General features: G+C 38.2%; 2 protein-coding genes across 5 annotated transcripts in view; one reads left to right on the top strand and one right to left on the bottom strand.

The window, feature by feature from the left end:
* Positions 1-21,333, bottom strand: part of c18h3orf33 (c18h3orf33 homolog (H. sapiens)) — a 466,419-nt gene that overhangs the window by 241,490 nt on the left and 203,596 nt on the right. The gene's annotated exons all lie outside the window — the stretch shown is intronic.
* The window catches only part of lekr1 (Leucine-, glutamate- and lysine-rich protein 1), a 142,715-nt gene that overhangs the window by 8,329 nt on the left and 113,053 nt on the right, over positions 1-21,333 (top strand). For all 4 annotated transcript variants that reach the window (XR_014209089.1, XR_014209090.1, XM_082181354.1 and 1 more), the window contains exon 3: positions 2,225-2,439. Coding sequence is in view for 2 of the 4 variants with exons in the window: in XM_082181354.1 (XP_082037480.1) it covers positions 2,225-2,439 (215 nt within the window). In the remaining 2 variants the exon portion in view is untranslated. The remainder of the gene's footprint in view (positions 1-2,224; positions 2,440-21,333) is intronic.

The raw sequence follows: 21,333 nt of genomic DNA, 5'->3' as shown, positions 1-21,333 counted from the left end.
TGTTCATGATTTTACAGGTGAAACTCGAAAAATTTGAATATCGTGCAAAAGTTAATTTATTTCAGTAATTCAACTTAAAAGGTGAAACAAATATATAATATAGACTCATTACATGCAAAGTGAGATATTTCAAGCCTTTATTTGTTATAATTTTGATGATTATGGCTTTCTGAGATTTTGAATTTGGGGTTTTCATAAGCTATAAGGTAAAATTATAACAAATAAAGTCTTGAAATATCTCACTTTGCATGTAATGAGTCTATATAATATCTTAGTTTCACATTTTAAGTTGAAATACTGAAATAAATGAACTTTTGCTCGATATTCAAATTTTTCGAGTTTCACTTGTACGGTTCAGTCCTGAAAATAAGGCTTTAACATGAGACGGGGTCAGACTCATAGAGTGTGTGTGAAAAATCCAGCCATGATCCAAAGACACTGCATGATAGATTAAAGAAGAAGAGATAAAAAAACAAAAACGTAACGACTTGTTCATGATTCTACAGTGCGTGCGGATCAGTCCTGAAAATAAATGACTCTGAGTGAAGGGGTGAAAATGACTGGTGAGAGATGAGATGATACAAATGCAAATAAATCATTCGTCTTGTCCACTCAGCAAGAAACTCTTTAATACTTCTCTTTTCACAAGCGCTATAATCAGAATGAGTCGCAGAGCAAATATATATATATATTTACAGTAAACTGACTGAAACACACAGCTGCAGGCCCGGTCATCATCGTAAACACATGGTGTTACAGTAAGTGTAACAGAAACTGACGCTGACACAAAAAATGAAACTGCAGTGCCTGACCTCTTCTGTTAATTTTTGCTTGTATTCACAAATGTAATGAAAGGGAAACACATCGGCTACAGTGTTCTGTTCAGATCAAGGTTTAATGGGCTTTGGTGTGGCATTTGCACTCTGACAGGTCTCTTTCACTGCGGGGAGGAGTAGCAAGGCTTGGTTGTTTGTCATTCTCAGACGGTCTTCATAAAGCTGCCACTGGATTCAGTGAAGTGTGGCAGTGTACAGAACTGACTATGATAGAGAAACATAATCAATGACTAATTTGTTCTCCCTGGACTCCTGGCAGTTTTGAGTGTGTGTGCAGCGGATGATAGGAAGTAGGTGGGTGGGTGGGTAGGTGGATGGATTGATAATATATAGATGATAAGTATGTAGGGAGGAAGGTAGATAGGAAGATGGGTAGATTGATGGATGGATGATGGATTGTAGGTAGATGGTAGATAGTTGGTTAGATGGATAGATAGATAGATGGATGGATGGATGGATAGATAGATAGATAGATGGGTGGATGATAGATGGGTGGATGATAGATACATAGATGGATAGATGGATGGATGATAGATAGATAGATGGATGGATGGATGGATGGATAGATAGATAGATAGATACATAGATAGATAGATAGATAGATAGATACATAGATAGATAGATAGATAGATAGATAGATAGATAGATACATAAATGGATAGATGGATAGATACATAGATAGATAATAGATTAATAGATTAATAGATAAATAGATAGATAGATAGATAGATAGGTAGGTGGATGATAGATAGATAGATAGAGATAGATAGATAGATAGATAGATAGATAGATAGATAGATAGAGAGATAGAGATAGAGATAGATAGAGATAGATAGATAGAAATAGATAGATAGATAGATAAATAGATAGAGATACAGTAGATAGATAGAGATAGAGAGATAGATAGATAGATAGAGATAGATAGATAGATAGATAGAGATAGATAGATAGATAGATACATAGATAGATAGATAGATAGATAGATAGATAGATAGATAGATACATAAATGGATAGATGGATAGATACATAGATAGATAATAGATTAATAGATAAATAGATAGATAGATAGATAGATAGGTAGGTGGATGATAGATAGATAGATAGAGATAGATAGATAGATAGATAGATAGATAGATAGAGAGATAGAGATAGATAGAGATAGATAGATAGAAATAGATAGATAGATAGATAAATAGATAGAGATACAGTAGATAGATAGAGATAGATAGATAGATAGATAGATAGAGAGATAGATAGATAGAGATAGATAGATAGATAGATAGAGATAGATAGATAGATAGATAGATAGATAGATAGATAGATAGATGGATGGAGTTGTGAATATTTGTGATAGATCATCTGTGTTTATACTTGTGTTTGTGTTCAGATGGATCAATCGGAGAAGGCCTGTCGTTATTGTGGCGTGAGTTATCTGATCCTGCACGAGTTCCAGCGTCTGCAGGAGCGTTTGTGGGAAGTGGAGAGAGAGCTGGAGCAGGAGAGAGGAGCTGTGGAGAGAGAGAAACCCCTGAGAGAAGAGCTTCAGGCAGCCTACACTCATCTGGAGGAGCTGAACACATCTCTGCTTCAACAGGAGGACACGTGAGTCTCATACCTCATACATCTGATGACATGAACATAAAACAGAACGTTTCATTTCCTCAGACGATCATGTATTTTTAGATCAGGGTGAGTGTTTAAACTAGGCTTTAGTTTTGGGTAACAGGCATTTTCAGCTTTATTTATTCACTATAGTAGGCCTGTTGCACACAGGCTGCATCTGCGGCGAATGAGATTCATTTTGGCATCACAAAGTGTGATGTTTGGATTCTTTGTTTTGAGAGATCAGTAAATCCTTGCTGATAAATCCAGCATGAATTCCATGCTGGTCCAGGCTGGTTTATGCTGGTTAGAGCTGGTTATAGTACTGGTCTAGCTGGTGAACCAGCACAGTCATGCTATTCTCAAGCAAAACTGAGCTGATTGTAGCAGGTCCACCAGCATTCCTGCTTCCCATGATGGACCCCTTATACTGGTATTTTCAGCAGGGATGAATATCATACCCTGGCTTGTTGAGGAGAGCTGTGCTTTGAGCCTTCGATTTTCACCCATGACACTCCAGAATCATAATGGGTTTTGGATGGGAACTTATCACTCACATTTTCTTCAGAAAGTGTAAAAATCTTGTATCTATCATCCCATTGCTGTAAACCATCAGAGACTTTATGGCAAAGAGAAAGACTAAATCTTACACCAAATCCCATCATCCCCTTAAAAGTGAAGTCAGATTCTATAACCTGTCAGTGCTGCGGAAGAACTATGATTTTATACCACCGATTTTCCTCTTGCTTCTCATGGAGCTCGTTTTCACACCGGCTGCAAAATTGTTAAGCGCCCACAGCCCAAAATATATGAATTCACTGACTGAAAATGTGACACCCACTGCATTACATACATTAAGTCTTTCACTTCATACAGCATCCACCCACCTCTTACCCAGAGCGCTTACAGTTTGGATTTACACGTCATCCTACAAGTCGAACTAGTTAATGAGTCAGATCATGACTTTAAAACTAATTTTAATATATACGGTAGTCATCTGGTGCACAATCATATATATATTGGTATGTGTGTTTGTAGACACATATAGAGCTTTTGTATACAGCTGTCGTTAAAAGGTTCTAGTACAACATTTTTTGGATCAAAGACCTTACATTGTCCAAGACAGTATACAAAGGCCACTCATGTAGGCAAAGATATGTCTAGAGGCAATATATTAAAATAATAACATAAATTATAATAATTTTTTTTTTTTTTAAATCTTAATTCCAGTAACTGAATGTTCTTCAGGGTTTACAGACTTAGTGACGAAATAATTGACATGACTTTTCCAGTATTTCCTGATTACTGGTTAAGTTTTTTTTTTTTTTTACACACACAATTAATCTGTAATATAAATATTTTAACATAAAACAAAAGGAATCACTTAATGAAAAATATATTTTTGTTTAGCAGCATGTTGTGAGATAATTAACCAACATCAGAGAACCATGAATATGCGAATGTGTTGTTAAATGATTGAAATATTACTCAAAAATCTAAAAAGTAAATATTTTGGGCTCACAAAAACGTTTGGCAACCCCTGTCTTACAGGACCTTAGCAGGCCGGGGACTCCGGGTGCCTGATAATGGGTTGTGTGTGTATGAATGCACTTGTTAGTGCGATTACTTCGTGTTCATCTATTTGCGTACGTGTGAATAGTTCCTCGTGCTTTGAACTCTTCAGCTCTGGTTTCCCTCGTGAGTCAGTGTGGGAAAGACATGCATGTGTACGTCCTCTCTCCCAGCTGACGCGAATGCCAGGCATAATTAAACCGCCACAGCAATCAAAAATGAACCTCTCAACACCTACGCCTCCGTAGTTTAGCTCAGACAGAAATTCAGAGAATGAAGAGAGAGGTGCGAAGCAAGCGTGTGATTGTGGATCCCATTTCTGCACTCCCTCCCGCTGTTGCTGATAATAATAGCAGGTTGTGGTGTTCGTGTGAGCTCACGAGAGAAACCGAACAGCGCAGCAGTCGTGCTTCTAGATCGGCCCCCACCGATTCATTCATGTCCAGCACATTCCAGATCCGACACGACCGAGCAGCGGGCGTAAGCGTGTGTGTTTGTTATGTGCTAGACTTCTGAAATGAGGACACAAAGTCACTTCTCTGCTTTTGAGCTTTGTTTGTCCAGTGTAAATTCATGTGGCATTTCAAAATCAGTTCAAGCTCTTTATTGTCATTGCATATATAATATATATGTACATATATATATATATATATATATGTAAAGTCGGCCTACCATGCCTCCAAAAAATGTCTTTACAGACTCTCACAAAGGTGACATTTCAAGCACAAAGGCTCTTCATCACGCTGACCTTTGTGAGAGTCTGTTAATAAATTGATATATTGTTGGAGCTGTGGTGTGCTGACTTTACACTTTTTCCTGTGCAAGTTATTTTTGGCCAAGTACCCACTTTGAGCAATGTGCATGCTTTTGTTTTGTGCTTATTTTGTGTATTTATGTATGCATGTTATAAAGAAATTAGATTATAAAATATATTAAAATAGATTTCTGTATTTTTTGATTTTCTACAAAAATATTAAGCAGCTGTTTTTAACATAAAGAAATGTTTCTTGAGCATCAAATCATCATATTAGAATGATTTCTTAAGGATCATGTGACACTGAAGACTGGAGTAATGATGCTGAAAATTCAGCTTTGATCACAGGAATAATTCTATTTTTAAATATAATAGAAAACAGTTATTTAAATCGTAATATTTCACTATAACAATATTGTTTTTATTTTTAAAATAAAATGTAGCCTTGTGAGCATAAGAGACTTCTTTCAAAAACAATATATATAATTATGTCAGGAATCCTGAACAAGAGAGGGCACAAGAAGGTACTGGAGTAGTGACAGGCCAAACATAGGGCAGGACACACAATAGGTTGAGACGGCCAATGATGGAGACAAGGCAGTGGCTTGACAGTGGGTGATGAGATGATTCGGCACCAGACAGGAGAGTCAGGGACTGGGGAGAATGGGATGCAGGGCAGGAACCAACACAACACAATAAGAGATAACATACACAAACCAGAGCAAATAAAAACTGGCAAAACTCCAACTGGGAAAAATAAAACTATATAACTGGAATATGAAAAGAAACAAATATAAATTCCAAAAACATAACCCTTTTTGTTTTATATATACCCTTATTATATATATTGTTCTTGTATATAGACACCCTTATTATATATATTGTTTTTGAAAGAAGTCTCTTAACTTGCAAAACAAGAGAAAAGCTAAATAAGTAAATACAAAAATAAAAAAAGGATCCAAAAACAAAAGAAATCAAAACAAAACTGCAAACTTGCAGGAAACTAGAGAGAAAAATAAGAACTAAAAATCTAGTGAGAAACAAAAAGGCTTGAGAGACCTGGAGCAACAGACTGGAACTTGTCTAAAGTATCAATTATCAAACAAGGAAAAACTAAATCTAGCACTGACTGACAAGATCTGCAAGCAACATATGAACAAACCAGCAAAGACGTGAGGGGAAAGAGGCACAATATAAAGGGACCAGCACATGAGGATCAGGTGAAAACAATCAAGCAAAGGAGGACTAAACAAGGGGGCGTGGCCACGGGATACAAGAGGAGCACATGACAAACACAGACAAGACAAAGCCATGTGCACAACACAACACACACATATTAGAGACATGAAACGACACAGAACCTGGACACATTAATCAGCGTTTTCTACCCAATAAAATATTTTAGAGCTTGATATAACAAGAAAAATATAAATTCATTATTTAAATGGCCATGATTTTTTAAAGATTATATTCATTTCCATAACTTTTATTGGTATAGAAATCACTCTTTTAAAAATATCCCTTGCAAATCCAGATTTTCCAAGGCTGTGGATCCCTGGTGTCTATATATACTGTATTGTGTATATTATTATGGATTTTAAGTATTTTTCCAATAATAACCACAATACTGTAATACAGAACCAAGCTTATTTAATATAGCTTTTATTTATTGCAACTAACTGTTGTTCAGCTGTTATTGTTACACACCACAGGTGTCATGAAGGTCACATGACCTTTAATTTAACATGTTGCGTGATTGATCACTAAAAAACCAGCTCAGTCACAGATGATCATTTCAAATCATTTTAATTTTAAAAATAATAAAAAATAAAAAATAAAGTTAATTTTGATTCTGATGCGATTAAAAGTGCTGATATTTAAGTGGGTGAATTGTTTAGGCTGAAATTAATTTGCTTATTTTCGCCAGTTTGAGACAGATTAGCACATCCGATGCAAGATGAGTCAATCACAACCACCTTTCAAAGAACGGATGCTTTGCACACTATTTGATCCCGTGTTTCATAATATTTGTTTTACTCTTGCATTGAGGGAGCACTTCTCCTGAGAAATCAGTGTTTCTGCTCTTGTTGCTTCTGTTTGCATTTTGAAAGATTGCCTCCATTTTCCTACACCTAAAACTTAATCACACTTATTTTAACAGCTCAAATCATGCATCAATGTGTGTGAAAAAGAATTGGGTCAGTCACAGCTTAATACGCTGATTGACAACAGCTCGAGTTGGGACTTTCGGTTTGACTCAGACAGTTTTGCGACCTGCTAGTGAACCCTCTGAGGTGACGCGAAGCAAAACTCTTTTCTAGAGAAAGGAAGAGGCAGATGTGAGATGGCAGTAAATGGATCGTGGGAGAGACAGCATGTGGTAGATGTAGATAGTTCAGTGGGCAACAACATCCGGGAGAGAGGTGTGAGAATGGCACAGACGTGTAGCTTTGAATAAAGGCTTTGGCTATAGGCTTAATGAATTCTGATGCAGGTTTTAGGGAAACTTTCAACCAAACAAAGAGAGGTGTGAGAATGGCACAGACATGTAGCTGTGAATAAAGGTTGAATAGACAGAGTTCTGATGCAGGTTTTAGAAATAACAGCTAAATAGGGAACTTTCAACCTAACAAAATAAAGGTGAAGTGCATCATTTTTACACCGCTAAGCACATTTGTGTGTGTGTCTGCGTGCGTGTGGCTTTCGCAATAATATAAATTTATCGGGCGAACAGCACTGTACTGGATTTGGTGGTTTTTCACTTCCTCATCGTGCGCCTCTCAGCTGTATAGAGAACTTGATATCTTGGTACTTCTTGCACGCATGTTTACCAACTGCTGTGTGCCTGCGGTGAGCCTGTATACGTGTAGATAGACCTCTGTCACTGTGAGGGTTAATGTGTTTGCATCATCCAGAGGTGCAGCTGCCATATATGCAGATGTACACGTACAGCATGAACAAAGACACGCTATTTGCCTGTGGTTGGTGCAGGAAGTGGAAGAGGGCAGTATATAGGTGTGCTATTTTTCTCAGCATGCTTTTCTGCCCTGCAAATACACAAAACACATATTTAAAGCCCTATTCGGACGGGATTAACTTTACAAGGGGAGATGGAGTGATGTAATTTTACCACAGGACGTCTGTAATATTAACGGCCAATTCGCACGGGATAAGATATCTCAGTAAAACTAGCAGAAGTGGGAGAGTAACTTGATTTGCACATCGCCGTCACTCCTGTCGCCATGTGTGAATTCCGTTGCTTCCTGATATTACGTGCGCAAACACATATAACCTATATTTATATATATAAAACTGTTATGTCCGGTCGAATGATGTATTACTTAACTTCAGATTGGATTGTGTTGGTAATAGGCACTTACCTAACGCTTAAAGATGTTTCGAGCCTCTAACAAGTGCTGTCGATCTTCTCTCTGATCTGAATGGTGTGTGGAACAGTTTTGCCACAGACTCGTCCCAGCGTCTAGAACGCAACTGATGCTTTTTCAAGCGTCTCTATACTTCAAAAACCACGGAAAACTACTTTTAAACAGGAAATGATTCAATATTTACGTACATATGTATAGCGGGTCTATTCGCACGGGATTAGTATCACCTGAGGTAATTTTTCCGGACCTTTTTACTGAAGGTAAAAGTCGCCGTAATCTTTACTGACATTGTCCGTGATGATTACTGAGATGCACATTCGGATGGGACTAGAATCACAGAGAAGCTCTGGTAATTATTACTTTACCCCACCTCTCCATGTTAAACTAGTCCCGTCCGAATAGGGCTTTAGACACTCTGCATACCATCTGAAACGTGATGAAAGTCGTGTTGTAGAGGCACGTGAATCGAGCGTGCGCTTATTCAGATGTGACTTTACACTTGTCGTATCAAGGTGTGAACATCATGCTTTATATGGCCGTTCTTTATTTATATGCTAATGCATGTTTGCGAGGTGATGGAAAAGAGTTTTGTTTTCGTGAAATTATGTCTGACAGCTTCAATTAGTTTTGAGATATGAATGTTGAAAGGGCCGAGCTGTGCTTAGCTTTGTTCTCACCTTAACTAACAGAGATCGACAGGCCAGCTGTGGTACCCGCTCTTCAAAAAACATCTTCAGATATCTTGTCTCTTCTAATATTACTATTCTTAAAAGATGAATTTTTTAACTTCATATGCTTTGTCTGTGGTCCCCAAGCCAGTGAGCGGTGGAGCAGTTCCTGTTTTCTCTCTGCGTGAGTTCAGACAGAGGTCACACGACGGCTTCTTTCATTATTGATAAGTGGTTCCCTTAGTCATGTGAGTGTGTGAATTTAAATGACCCCCTGGGTCTCCCTGTAGGGCTTAAAGGTCCCATATTGTCAAAAATGAAATTTTCTGGCTTTTTTTTCATGATAACAGATGTTTAGGGGCGATGTAACCACCATATAAGTTTCAAAACAGTCAATCCACAGACAAATGCACACAGCCTGAATAAAGTAGCTGTGCCTTTTCATGAGCCGTTGTGACTTCCGTATAAATGTGATGTCAGTCACCAAACACTGCACACCATCCCTCCCTCCTTTTGCCCAACCCCCAACAGCATCGTGGCTGATTGAGCAACAACAACACAGAAACATGTCGAGAAAACGCTGTTCAGTTGATGGATGTAGAGACCAAAACCCAACGCAACAGACTGCGGCGCGGGACTAGATCTAATGGCCGAGTGCGGGCGTTAGGTAACCTGGAAATCCAGAGTTCTCACGAGAGCACAAGTTGAATTTGCTCAGCGAGTTACTCTGGCGTCGAGTAATGATGCTCATTAAATATGCCCTTGTATCCGAGCTGCACCAATCACATCGGGTTATCTGATATAGGCGGGCCAGAGGCGAGATGACGACAACGCTGTGACGTCGAAGTCATTAGTAAACATTGCAAGATGGCTATGGATGAACACCAGTTGTTTAAAACGGCTTTGGATACGGCAAGAGTCTAATCTCCCAGTTAGCTCCGCTGGAAGCTAAGCATATGGGGCTTGTTGTGATTGGTCGTAGTGTTATCCAATTGCGTGCAGTGAGATTTTCAAATGCATGCTTGGTGCCGCCCCTCAGGCTGGCCGATTTTCATTAGTCGATGCCAAACCATTAATCTTTCAGATTTAGGTCTGGATTTCCAGGCTAGGCGTAAGGTACTCGTGTGTGTGTGTGTGTGTGTGTGTGTGTGTGTGCGTGTTGCGGGAGAATAAAACGATTTGCGGGGCTCCTGCAAAATAGAAATATCTAAAAAAATAAAACATCTAAAAACAAATAAATTGTTATTCATATGTTGCACGGTTTACAGGCCAGAACGAGTTTCTATTTACAACATGTTTGCAGTGTTGAGCAAGGCAGCCAATCACAGACATATGTGTTGATTTCTTGAACGCAATGGCCAATGAGATGCATTTAAGATAGAATCCACTCACCGCTCAACTGAGTTTTTGTTCAGTGCTGAATTCTGCTGGCAAATCCTCTGATTATAACAAACGAAGTGTTGACATTATGAAGGATTTATAGTGCAGATCAGCTTTATTGATAATAACGGGGCTTTGAGAGATCGCGATGAACTGAGGGTGCTTTCACACCTGCCTCGTTTAGTTCGGTTGAACCGCACTAGAGTTCGTTTTCCCCATTGGTGCGGTTCGTTTGGGCAGGTGTGAATGCGGCAATCGCACCAAAAGCGGACCAAACAAGCGTAGGAGGTCTCGGTACGCTTTCAAACGAACTCTGAAGCGGTTCGTTTGTGGTGAGAACGTGATCCGACCTCGAACAGAACCAACTGCCAAACAACTGCGCATTTTTGGACTAAAGTTGCTGTAGTTGCTTTTGGACTAACAGTTTAAAGTTGCTTTTGGACTAACAGTTGCCGTAGTCAGCTGCGCTGTGATTATGGGATGAGGAGAAATGTTTGTTGACAGTTTGCACTTTAAGCATGGCAGCTCGCGGACAAACTTGGAGTTGTGAGGAGGTGCGGAGCCTGATAGAAATTTGCTCTAATGACCATATGTCCCAACTGTCAAAAACAATTTTAAAGAGAGAAAGGGCACAACATTACCTGATGGATCGTTGGAAATTTTGTTGGATGATGAGCATGTCACTGTTTAGCAACATTAATGCACGCCTCTTCCTGAAGTGACTTGCGATGCGCCTTCGCCGCGTGCAGTGCATTAACACATTATTTTCGAGCCGCATATCGCTTAATTCTCAAATTCTCAAAACTATATAATAAAATATGACCAGGGAATACAATCAGCCCATGCAGTCGTCTCTCCATAGTAAACAGCGGCGTGTTGCCTGCCGGATTACGTCTGGGAGTTGTTGGAATTTTCCCGCACGTTAATTCTGACCAATCGAAGTGCAGTTATGGGAATGCGTTCAAGACACATCTGGCCAACGAGTGATGTGGATGCTGTCACGTGTCTACATTTTGGTTCGTTTTATCAACTCATAAACTGATTCGGACCAGAGTGATCAGTGTGGTGTGAAAAGGAACCAAAACGCCTGAAAAATGCTACAATGTATCATTTTTCGCCCTTGGTCCGGACCAAATGAACCGAACTACAGATGTGAAAGCACCCAGAGATATCAGCTTTTTTGGAATTATTAAGGGAGCGTACTTTGCGCTATTTCTGTCATGCCAAACCATGCACGTAATAGCCTATGCTTGCTTTTATGTTAAACTAACAGTGGTTTGTGAATGTTAATGCTTTAATATCAAATAATTTATCACCATCATTACAGGTGTTTTATTTACCTTACTTGTGAGCATCATCAAGCCACCGCAGGCTACAGCATACATGACCCTGTGGTTGGCCTGGCCGTGTGTCACTCAGAAAACAACAGGCCAATCAGAAGAGAGGCTCATGAATATTAAGTAGACAGGCCCAAATCGACCTGTTCTTGGCAGAGCTCCAGAGAAAGGAGCTGTGAAAATATATTGAGATGTTTTTTGGTACTTATACCGCAAATATATATTCTCAAGGACATCAAAACCTAAAATAAATCTTCAGAAAGGTGTACAATATGGGACCTTTAAGTAAGACCCCATCAGCGTCATATCATTAATGGAGCTCTAAACAATGTTAAACCCTGACTCATTAGTTTCCATGTCAGATTTGCATGTCACGGGCAGGGTCAAAAGATCAGCTGATGCATGATGGGATTGGATTTATAGATAGGTTTACAGAATAGATTCATCTAGTTGAGGTCTAGGGCACTATAGGGGATCCGGCAGGTTTAAAAGGGAAGCGTGGAGAATGTAAATCAGACACTCTGGGCTGTTTGTGATTTTGTTCTTGATTTGTCAAAAAAGAGGCTCTGAATGAGTCAACGAAGGGATTAGAGATTCAAATTAGGCTCGTGTCATACCACTTTATCAGGAAACTGCCCGAAACACTTTCCTTTGATGTGCGGCTGCAATATGATTTTAGTTGCAGCCTATAAGCAAAGCATCTGTTAGAAACGGAAAAGGAGGAGAAATGATTTTAGTGGTTCTTGTTATGATTATGAAAATTAAACTCCCTAATAATTCCTCTGTAACACATAAACACTGCAAAGAGATCAGGCTCCATCATAGGAGACTAATTATTCTTAACCAAAAATGACTTATTTTTATTTACCTTTCCCAATTTCCCAAGCCAGACTTTAAGACAGTCAGTAGAAAAACAAGCGTTCAAAAAAGTATGTTTTTATTTATTGGTGAGGATCATATGTCAGATTAGTCAAAAGTGACAGTAAAGACATTTATAATGTTAGAAACGATTTCTAACTCAAATAAATGCTGTTCTTTTCAAATTTCTATTCATCAAAGAATCCTACTTTTTTTTTTTTAACCACGATTTCCACAAAAATATTAAGCAGCAAAAACTGAGATGTTCAGATGTTCCTCTCAGTGCTGGAGGTTTGACTAACACAAACCAAATTGGCATTCTGACATTCCTGTTCATTTTTCAATTCAAATTTTAAGTCAAATTGTCATGCTGATATTAATATAATTTGTATATTGATGTTAGAGACAAATGCAAAATAGAAGAATTTTCACTCGTGGTCATTTGGACCCCATTGTGCATTTACACATAACACTAGAAATCAACTCAAAGCACATTTGGGTTGAATTAGTTGAAATAGAAAGAACGAAACCCGTTGGAGGGATGTTAGATGTTAGATGTTAGATGTTCGATTACATGCTTGTCCTGCTGTTACTGAGAGCAACCAAGCAAACAGAACTGAGTCCTGCGAGTCTGAGTCAGCGCCAATCATGCTAACACACCCGCTCACTCTTTCTTTCTTTCTTTCTTTCTTTCTTTCTTTCTTTCTTTCTTTCTTTCTTTCTTTCTTTCTTTCTTTCTTTCGTCCTTTCTTTTGTCCTTTCTTTTATTATACTAATCTTTTGTCTGTTCTTTCGTTCTTTCGTTCTTTTCTTTCTTTCTTTCTTTCTTTCTTTCTTTCTTTCTTTCTTTCTTTCTTTCTTTCTTTCTTTCTTTCGTTCTTTCGTTCTTTTCTTTCTTTCTTTCTTTCTTTCTTTCTTTCTTTCTTTCTTTCTTTCTTTCTTTCTTTCGTTCTTTCGTTCTTTTCTTTCTTTCTTTCTTTCTTTCTTTCTTTCTTTCTTTCTTTCTTTCTTTCTTTCTTTTGTCCTTTCTTTTATTATACTAATCTTTTGTCTGTTCTTTCGTTCTTTCGTTCTTTTCTAATTTCTTTCTTTCTTTCTTTCTTTCTTTCTTTCTTTCTTTCTTTCTTTCTTTCTTTCTTTCTTTCTTTCTTTCTTTCTTTCGCCCTTTCTTTCGCCCTTTCTTTCTTTCGCCCTTTCTTTTGCCCTTTCTTTCGTCCTTTCTTTTATTATATTATTCTTTTGTCTGTTCTTTCGTTCTGTCTAATTTCTTTCTTTCTTTCTTTCTTTCTTTCTTTCTTTCTTTCTTTCTTTCTTTCTTTCTTTCTTTCTTTCTTTCTTTCTTTCTTTCTTTCTTTCTTTCTTTCTTTTATTATACTAATCTTTTGTCTGTTCTTTCGTTCTTTTCTAATTTCTTTCTTTCTTTCGTTCTTTTCTAATTTCTTTCTTTCTTTCTTTCTTTCTTTCTTTCTTTCTTTCTTTCTTTCTTTCTTTCTTTCTTTCGCCCTTTCTTTCTTTCGCCCTTTCTTTCGCCCTTTCTTTCGCCCTTTCTTTCGCCCTTTCTTTCTTTCGCCCTTTCTTTCGCCCTTTCTTTTGTCCTTTCTTTTATTATACTATTCTTTTGTCTGTTCTTTCGTTCAATTTCTTTCTTTCTTTCTTTCTTTCTTTCTTTCTTTCTTTCTTTCTTTCTTTCTTTCTTTCTTTCTTTCGCTCATACTTTCTTTCATTCGTTCATTCTTTTGTTCTTTCTTTCGTCTGTTCTTTTATTCTTTTGTCCATACGTTCGCTCACTCACTTGTTCATTAGTTCGTAAAGCGTGAGCTCTATTTTCTATCCTTTCTTCCCTCACCGCATCAGCCTCGTCCTCTCAAAGCCCAGGCCCTGCTTGTATTTTTGCGTACGTCTGCTTACACTAGATGCGAATACAAAAGATATTTTGTGTATGCAAACCCAGAGGCCTCATTCACCCACCTGCACATAATATGCGTTTGATATACTTTCATGTGTCTGGCTTGTTTGGGAAAACATGAGTAGGCCACACATTTAGCTTCAGGCACACACTGAAGACTCAACGGTTGTGATGACAACAGAGTAAACCGTAAAAGAGTAAACTACAATAAAGGCCTCCTGTTGTGGGTTTGAAGGAAAGGAGAGTGTCACAATGATGCATATGATTTTCATATTTCAGCCGAGTTTTTTGTGATATCATTCAAGACCCAAATGCATAAACTTTGGTGAGCCTTGGGAAAAGCGGATGACTGAAACCTTTTTGACTGAAATAACATCAGAGGATCACACATCCCTGAGAGAACGAGAGTGTGAGTGTGTGTGGTTTAGTGTGTCACCTCAGTGTTTGTGTGCATCTCATTTTGTTTGTGTTTTATGATGTTTGGTTTCCATGAATGATGCCATAGCAATGATTATAATCAAGGAAATACTTTAGGTTGGGAAGGACAGGCTCTCTCTCTGTTTTACGCATAATGCACTATTGCCCTTTTGAAATTTGCGTGCTACTTCTATTCTTGTTTTCACATTACCGCTTCATTTGCTCATCAGCGCCAAGTAATAAAATTAGCCAGACCGTACATGTCAGTTCAGTTAATTAGGATAGGTTTTGTTTGTCTTTGCAATGATTAAAGCGTGCTTGCATTAATTTTCCAAAGGTTTGAGCGTGCATAGTCCACATAGCTGCTTCTCAGTAGCCTGGTTCTTTCAGTAAGACAGTGATTTAGACTGCAGGTCTTTGAACTTCTCGACTGATCGGGAATGTGACCATGAGTCACGTTTCTGATCTGTGTTCATTACTCTAATGCTCCCCAGCTTCACACTGCTGATCAAAACCTCACGTTCAAGCTCTCACTGGGTCTTCCGGCATGCCGAAAGAAGCGGAAACGGCACATTCTGTTGGCATGATGCTGTATTGTACTATCGTTGCATAATTGATATGGTGTAAGATGGTGTGATGTTGCTTCTGTTGATCACAATGACTGGCAAGAGATGGTTGGATGTGTGTTGGCAGAATAGACTTGAAAGCGCACAAAGATGAATAATGCAAGGAAATTGTTTTTTAATTCAATAATCCAAAGGATACAGGGGAAAAACACTGGGTAACACATTCACTTAACAAAGATGTGACCGGACGAAGACAAAACAGGGAGTATAGCCTAGATACACAGACTAAATGAGGTAATTAACGAATAACAGGTGAACACAATCATTAATCAAACACATTTGGAAACTGGGGCAAAATATAGGGCAAACAGAACTAAAACACAAAGAAACTAAGCCAAAACAGAACATATATGTGACGCCTACTAAGTATATGTCCATCAAAAGATTGAGTACAAGTATAGGCCAAATATACTTAGACTTTTCTGTCAATATAAGTCAAATATACTTAGTGTAATTTTTTGTGTAGTCCTGAGAAGCACATAAAAAGTTGATTGAAAGTATACGGTACTTTCATATTTTTAGTTTAAAAGAAGTATACTAATAGCACACTTGAATTAACTTCTGCCCAACCCTGCTCCTGCCGATCGACTGTCCTGCACAGTTCATCTCCTACCCTAATCAAACACACCTGCCTTTAATTTTCAAGTGATCCTGAAGACATTAATTGGTTGCTTCAGGTTTGATTAGGGTTGGAGATGAACTGTGCTGGACAGTCGATCGGCAGGAGCAGGGTTATGCACCCCTGGCCTAGATACACAGACTAAATAAGGTAATTAACGAATAACAGGTGAACACAATCATTAATCAAACACACTTGGAAACTAGGGCAAAATTATAGGGCAAAACAGGAACAGAACTTAGGGCGCTTTCACACTGGCAGTTTAATGCGGACCGGGGCACGGTTTGCATGAAAAATCGCTAATGTGAACGCTGTCATCGGACCCGGGTGCGCACTAGAGTACCGAACCCGAGACTACCTGGAGGAGGTGGTCTGAGCTCGGTTGCTCCCGAACCGTGGCGCGGTTCGCGTTAATGTGCAGCCAAGCAACACGGACTCGGGTGCGTGCTTGTTCAGGAAGTATAGTATCCCGCGCGCATGCGTATCACTGTCGCATCAGTGAAAAATCTTCTGCGAGCAGCAGAAACACGGCGTCCCCTGGATATGTGCTGAATTACACCATGTAATGAACATAAACGTAGTTGTCTCTCACTATGTTGTGCATAATAGCACCAAAAAAACAGACAAATTACAGCTATGCTCAGTCGAGTTGTATTCTCCATGCGTTTTCCGTGTGCGTTTGCGATTACGTAAGATCACTGCAAACGCACCTGGGTTCGATACAACTAATTGAGTGTGAAACCAGACCAACGCTGCGGGGGGCGCCGGGAACTAGCGCACTCGGATTCGGACCGCAGCAAACGAACCCAGTGGAAAAACGCCCTAAAACTCAAAGAAACTAAGCCAAAACAGAACACATATTTGGGAGGGTTACTTTAAAAATGTATTCCGTTACAGTTACAAATTACTTCATAAAATAAGTATTCAGTAACGTAATCCAAGTACTATAATATGAAAGTAATGTAACTGATTACTTTGGGATTACTTCAAGGTCACGTATATAAATAAAGTCAAGCAAGAAGAAATATTATTTACATTTTTATTTTTATTAAATTTTTTATTAAGAATTTGGTCCAGTGTACAATATTTGCAAAATATACACACATGCCTGAATATATATTTATGTAAAGGGCTATACAGACATCTAGTGGCAAATCTATGGTATTACAGATTATTTTGTTTTATTTTTAACTAATTTTTAACAAAAAAATAAAAACAACATTTAAAAATTTTACACAATCTACATATTAGTTTATTTTAAAATAGGCCTACATGTTGACTAAAGCCGTGATCTTTCTTAATTTGCCTGACTGGACGTGGGGCGTTGGCAGTGGGAGTTCCCCTACGTTACCTAGATAGCGAACATCCCGTTACGTGAGAAAAGATAAGAAAGGACATTTTGGGTACTAAAAAAGCTACTCTCCTAATTTCTACAAAATAGCAGCGGAATTTCCATGAATTAAAAGCGATTTTACCCGCAGGCAGCATCGTTTCTACTAGCAGCAGTGATTCAATCAGCGTCTGAGGAGATTGTAGAAAGCTGTTATTTGCACACGCACCAGCGGGTGGCACACGTGAGTCATTACTGGCAACAGAACCAGGAACTACTGTATAATCAAGCAGCGCTTAATATAGTGTTATTATGCCAAAATACTGATTTATTTAGTTTTAAATGAAACCATTGTAATCCTGAAAGTATTCCCCCTTTTTTCAAAATGTAACTATAATCTGATTACTATGTTTATTGACGTAACTGTAACGAATTACAGTTACTGGATTTTTGTATCCTGATTACATAACGCCGTTACATGTATTCCGTTACTCCCCAACCCTGTATGTGACGCCTACTAAGTATATGTCCATCAAAAGATTGAGAACAAGTATAGGCCTAATATACTTAGACTTTTCTGTCAGTATAAGTCAAATATACTTAGTGTAATTTTTAGTTTATTGAAATTTTACGATACTTTCATATTTGTAGTTTAAAAGAAGTATACTAATAGCACACTTGAATTAACTTCCTTTTTGTAAGGATCATTCTTTTACGCATTCAAAGATGGCAAGAATGTACATTTTATGATAAAAATAGTTTAATTTACTCTTTTCCCGCCATTGACGAAGTTTTCCGACTTTCTGTGTTTTCACTGTTATACTGTAGGGGCGCTATTACACATCTACTGAAAGGGTAGAGAATCTCCAGATCAAAACACATGTGAAGAAGAAGCAGAAACAAGCGATAGCAAGCAGATGCACATGTAAAATAACACAATCATAAACATTAAACGGGATATAAATCAAAACTGCCGAATGTAATTGAATGAAATGTCGAGCCAGGACGAGCTGCAGGACTGTGAAGCTTTGAGTGTGTTGATGGACTAGATCGACTCCATCTGTGTTTTGATCATCGTTCCAGACGTAGTCTTTGACAAAAACATGATTTTCTCAGCTTTTTGTTCAAAATGTTGCTTTTTTTTAAATTAAAACTTACCCATTGATAAAATAAGAATGCATGAAGCTTGAATAAAATGTTGTTGTTGAACAGAGGATCTGTTCTTTCTGTATTGCATGTTCAGATATTCATACAATAAAATATTCTGTGGGCCGTGAAACTTCTGTGAAAATGATCAAAAATGCTGGCGGTGGCTGGCAACTTTTTTCAAAAAGGCTGGTGGGGAAAGAGTTAATAAAAATCAGACTATTTTAATTTATTTATTTGTAAGTTAGCATTTTCATGTTGTTAGCTTAGCAATATGGTAACACCATCTCTACTGAAATTTTTTTGATTTGTCTGTGTGCTTCATATGAGGAGCTTATGCCTATGAAGAGTGTTCAAAATCCCTCACTTATGAGTTTCCAGTTCAGCTTAGACGGCAGCTGCGGATGTAGGCAGTAGACAGCACGCAGCTCGCTTGGTATTGGAACAAAGCCAGTGACACAAATGTCTATAAGTAGCATAAAATCATTATCATGGTGATTCACCATTGCATGCACACTGATAAATGTGCGGAAGCACACGTGCACTCAGCCTCCCAGTAAATCACACATTAATAGAAAGAGCAGGTCGGTTCACCGGCACGCTCACGCACAGCCAGTTGCTATCCGTTATCACGATTCTTTCAGCCTCCTACACACACACACACACACACACACACACACACACACACACACACACACACACACACACACACACACACACACACACACACACACAGTCCTGTAGACGAGAGAACAGCAGAGTCGTCTTTAGTCTGAGATTTGCAGCCCATTATCACGACTCTTAGTACACACACACACACACACACACACACACACACACACACACACACACACACACACACACACACACACACACACACACACACACACTGTAGGCAGCTGACGCTGTGCTCTAATTCTGATTGAGTAACGTGAGGTAATGAACCAGACATTGTGCACTACTGACCTGTGTCTCATTAAGCCTCGCTTTGAAACAACAGGACCCACATACATTTACCCATGATGCAGCAGGACCGCTTGACAATGCTGACATCAATCTGTGCTAAAGCTTAATGTATGGATTTGTGTAAGCTGCTCATCTCTGCAAGCTTTCTAAATACCCATAAGCCCCGTTATTTACCTGTGTGGATGGTGGGAATGTAAAACGCAAATAACAGAGACATCTGGAGATGAATATGATGTTTCGTGTTGCTCTCTCTCAATGCCCTTAAATAAGTGATGAAGATTCTGGAACAGGTCTCTCATGTCCTTACGAGACTGTAGCGTGTGTAATTTTACAGACAGTTCTGGGTACAGTGCATTCTGAAGCCATCTGTGGCTTACGCTATATATTTGAGCATGGCTGGGTCGTCTGACAGCAGAAGTGAGAACAGTGCATTCTCACTCTTGAGGATGATTTGTTGAGGGAAAAATGAAGAGTCGAAAGAGCCTCGTCTTTCATTTCCTTTGTGGGGTTTTTGAAGTCCTTATTTCACAGTTTGAGCAGAGATCGTATATCAGATATGTCAGGCTGAGAATGCTAATCTGGAAGCAGATTTAGCCACTTATGCACTTTCAATTCCCATACACACACTATAGTAATATAAAAATAATAAAATAAAATTGATCTGGCAATTTAACATTATCCATAATAATAGAGTAGTTCCATTAGGAGAACTTTAATAGAGTGTGTGTTTGTTTTTAGGTATTTTATTGGAGTTTTCATAAACCTTGTTTGTTTAGTGTGTGTGTGTGTGTGTGTGTGTGTGTGTGTGTGTGTGTGTGTGTGTGAGTGAATTCCCTTCTATTATTATCATCCCTTTATGGTATCCTGTAATCCTGTTATTTTCCTTCACTTTACTGCTATTGAGATTAAAAGATTTTTTATGTCTTTAACGGGTTCGTAACCCATTCTTGATTTTAGATGTGTGTGTTTGTGTGATAATATAAAGAAACATACTACATTTCATAAGATTTTTAATCCTCACTAAGTCACTCAAGGTTGCATTTATTTGATCTAACATACAGTAAAAACTATAATATTGTGAAATGTTACAATTCGAAATATATGTTTTCAATTTTAATGCATTCTTATATGTAATTTGGCAAACATTTAATTATGGCAAAGCTGAATTTTCAGCAGCCATTAGTTACTCCAGTCTTCAGTGTCACATGATCCTTCAGAAATCATTCTAATACGTTTATTTGGTTACACTTTATTTTAAGGTGTCATTGTTACAGTGTAATTATACATTTAAATACTGAGTAATATTAATGAACAACATGTCCTTACTATATGTTTTGGGTAGGATTAGGGTTTGGTTTAGGGTTAGTTGCATGTAATTATGCATAATTTACTGTTATTACTATGGTAAGTAGATGTTACATATAGTCACCTTCCTAAAATAATTTTTGACAGTTTTTTTTGTTGCATTAGTTATCTCCTCCTGATGCTGGCCACCTCTGGTAAAATCGCCCACATCCTCAGTTGAACAGATCATGCAATTCAACCCCTGTAGTATTATGGCCTATGTCAAGAGTGTGACTTTGCCTAAGTCAAAAGACAATGAGACTTAGGCAATTTTAAAAGCTTTTCAAGATGGCAGCTGCATCAAGAAGAACGAAAATCTACTCAACCTCTGAAGTTAGGTTCAGTTTTTTGTGTTTTCTGAGAAACCTGAAAAAAATGACTTGGGCAATTATTTTAGGAAGGTGACGATATGTAACAAAGACAATGTAAAATAAAGTGTTACTGTTTATTATCAATGATGAGAACAGTTGTGCTGCTTAATATGTTTGTGGAGATCAACTACAGTTCAGCAGTCAGGATGTGTTATGCTTTCAAGAACAGCTCTGATAAATCCATTTAAAACCAGAGAAGTTTGAAGGGCATATC

The sequence above is a fragment of the Leuciscus leuciscus genome (genome assembly GCF_965113295.1).
Source record: "Leuciscus leuciscus genome assembly, chromosome: 10".
NCBI lineage: Eukaryota > Metazoa > Chordata > Actinopteri > Cypriniformes > Leuciscidae > Leuciscus > Leuciscus leuciscus.
This window is presented reverse-complemented; position numbering and strand designations above follow the sequence as displayed.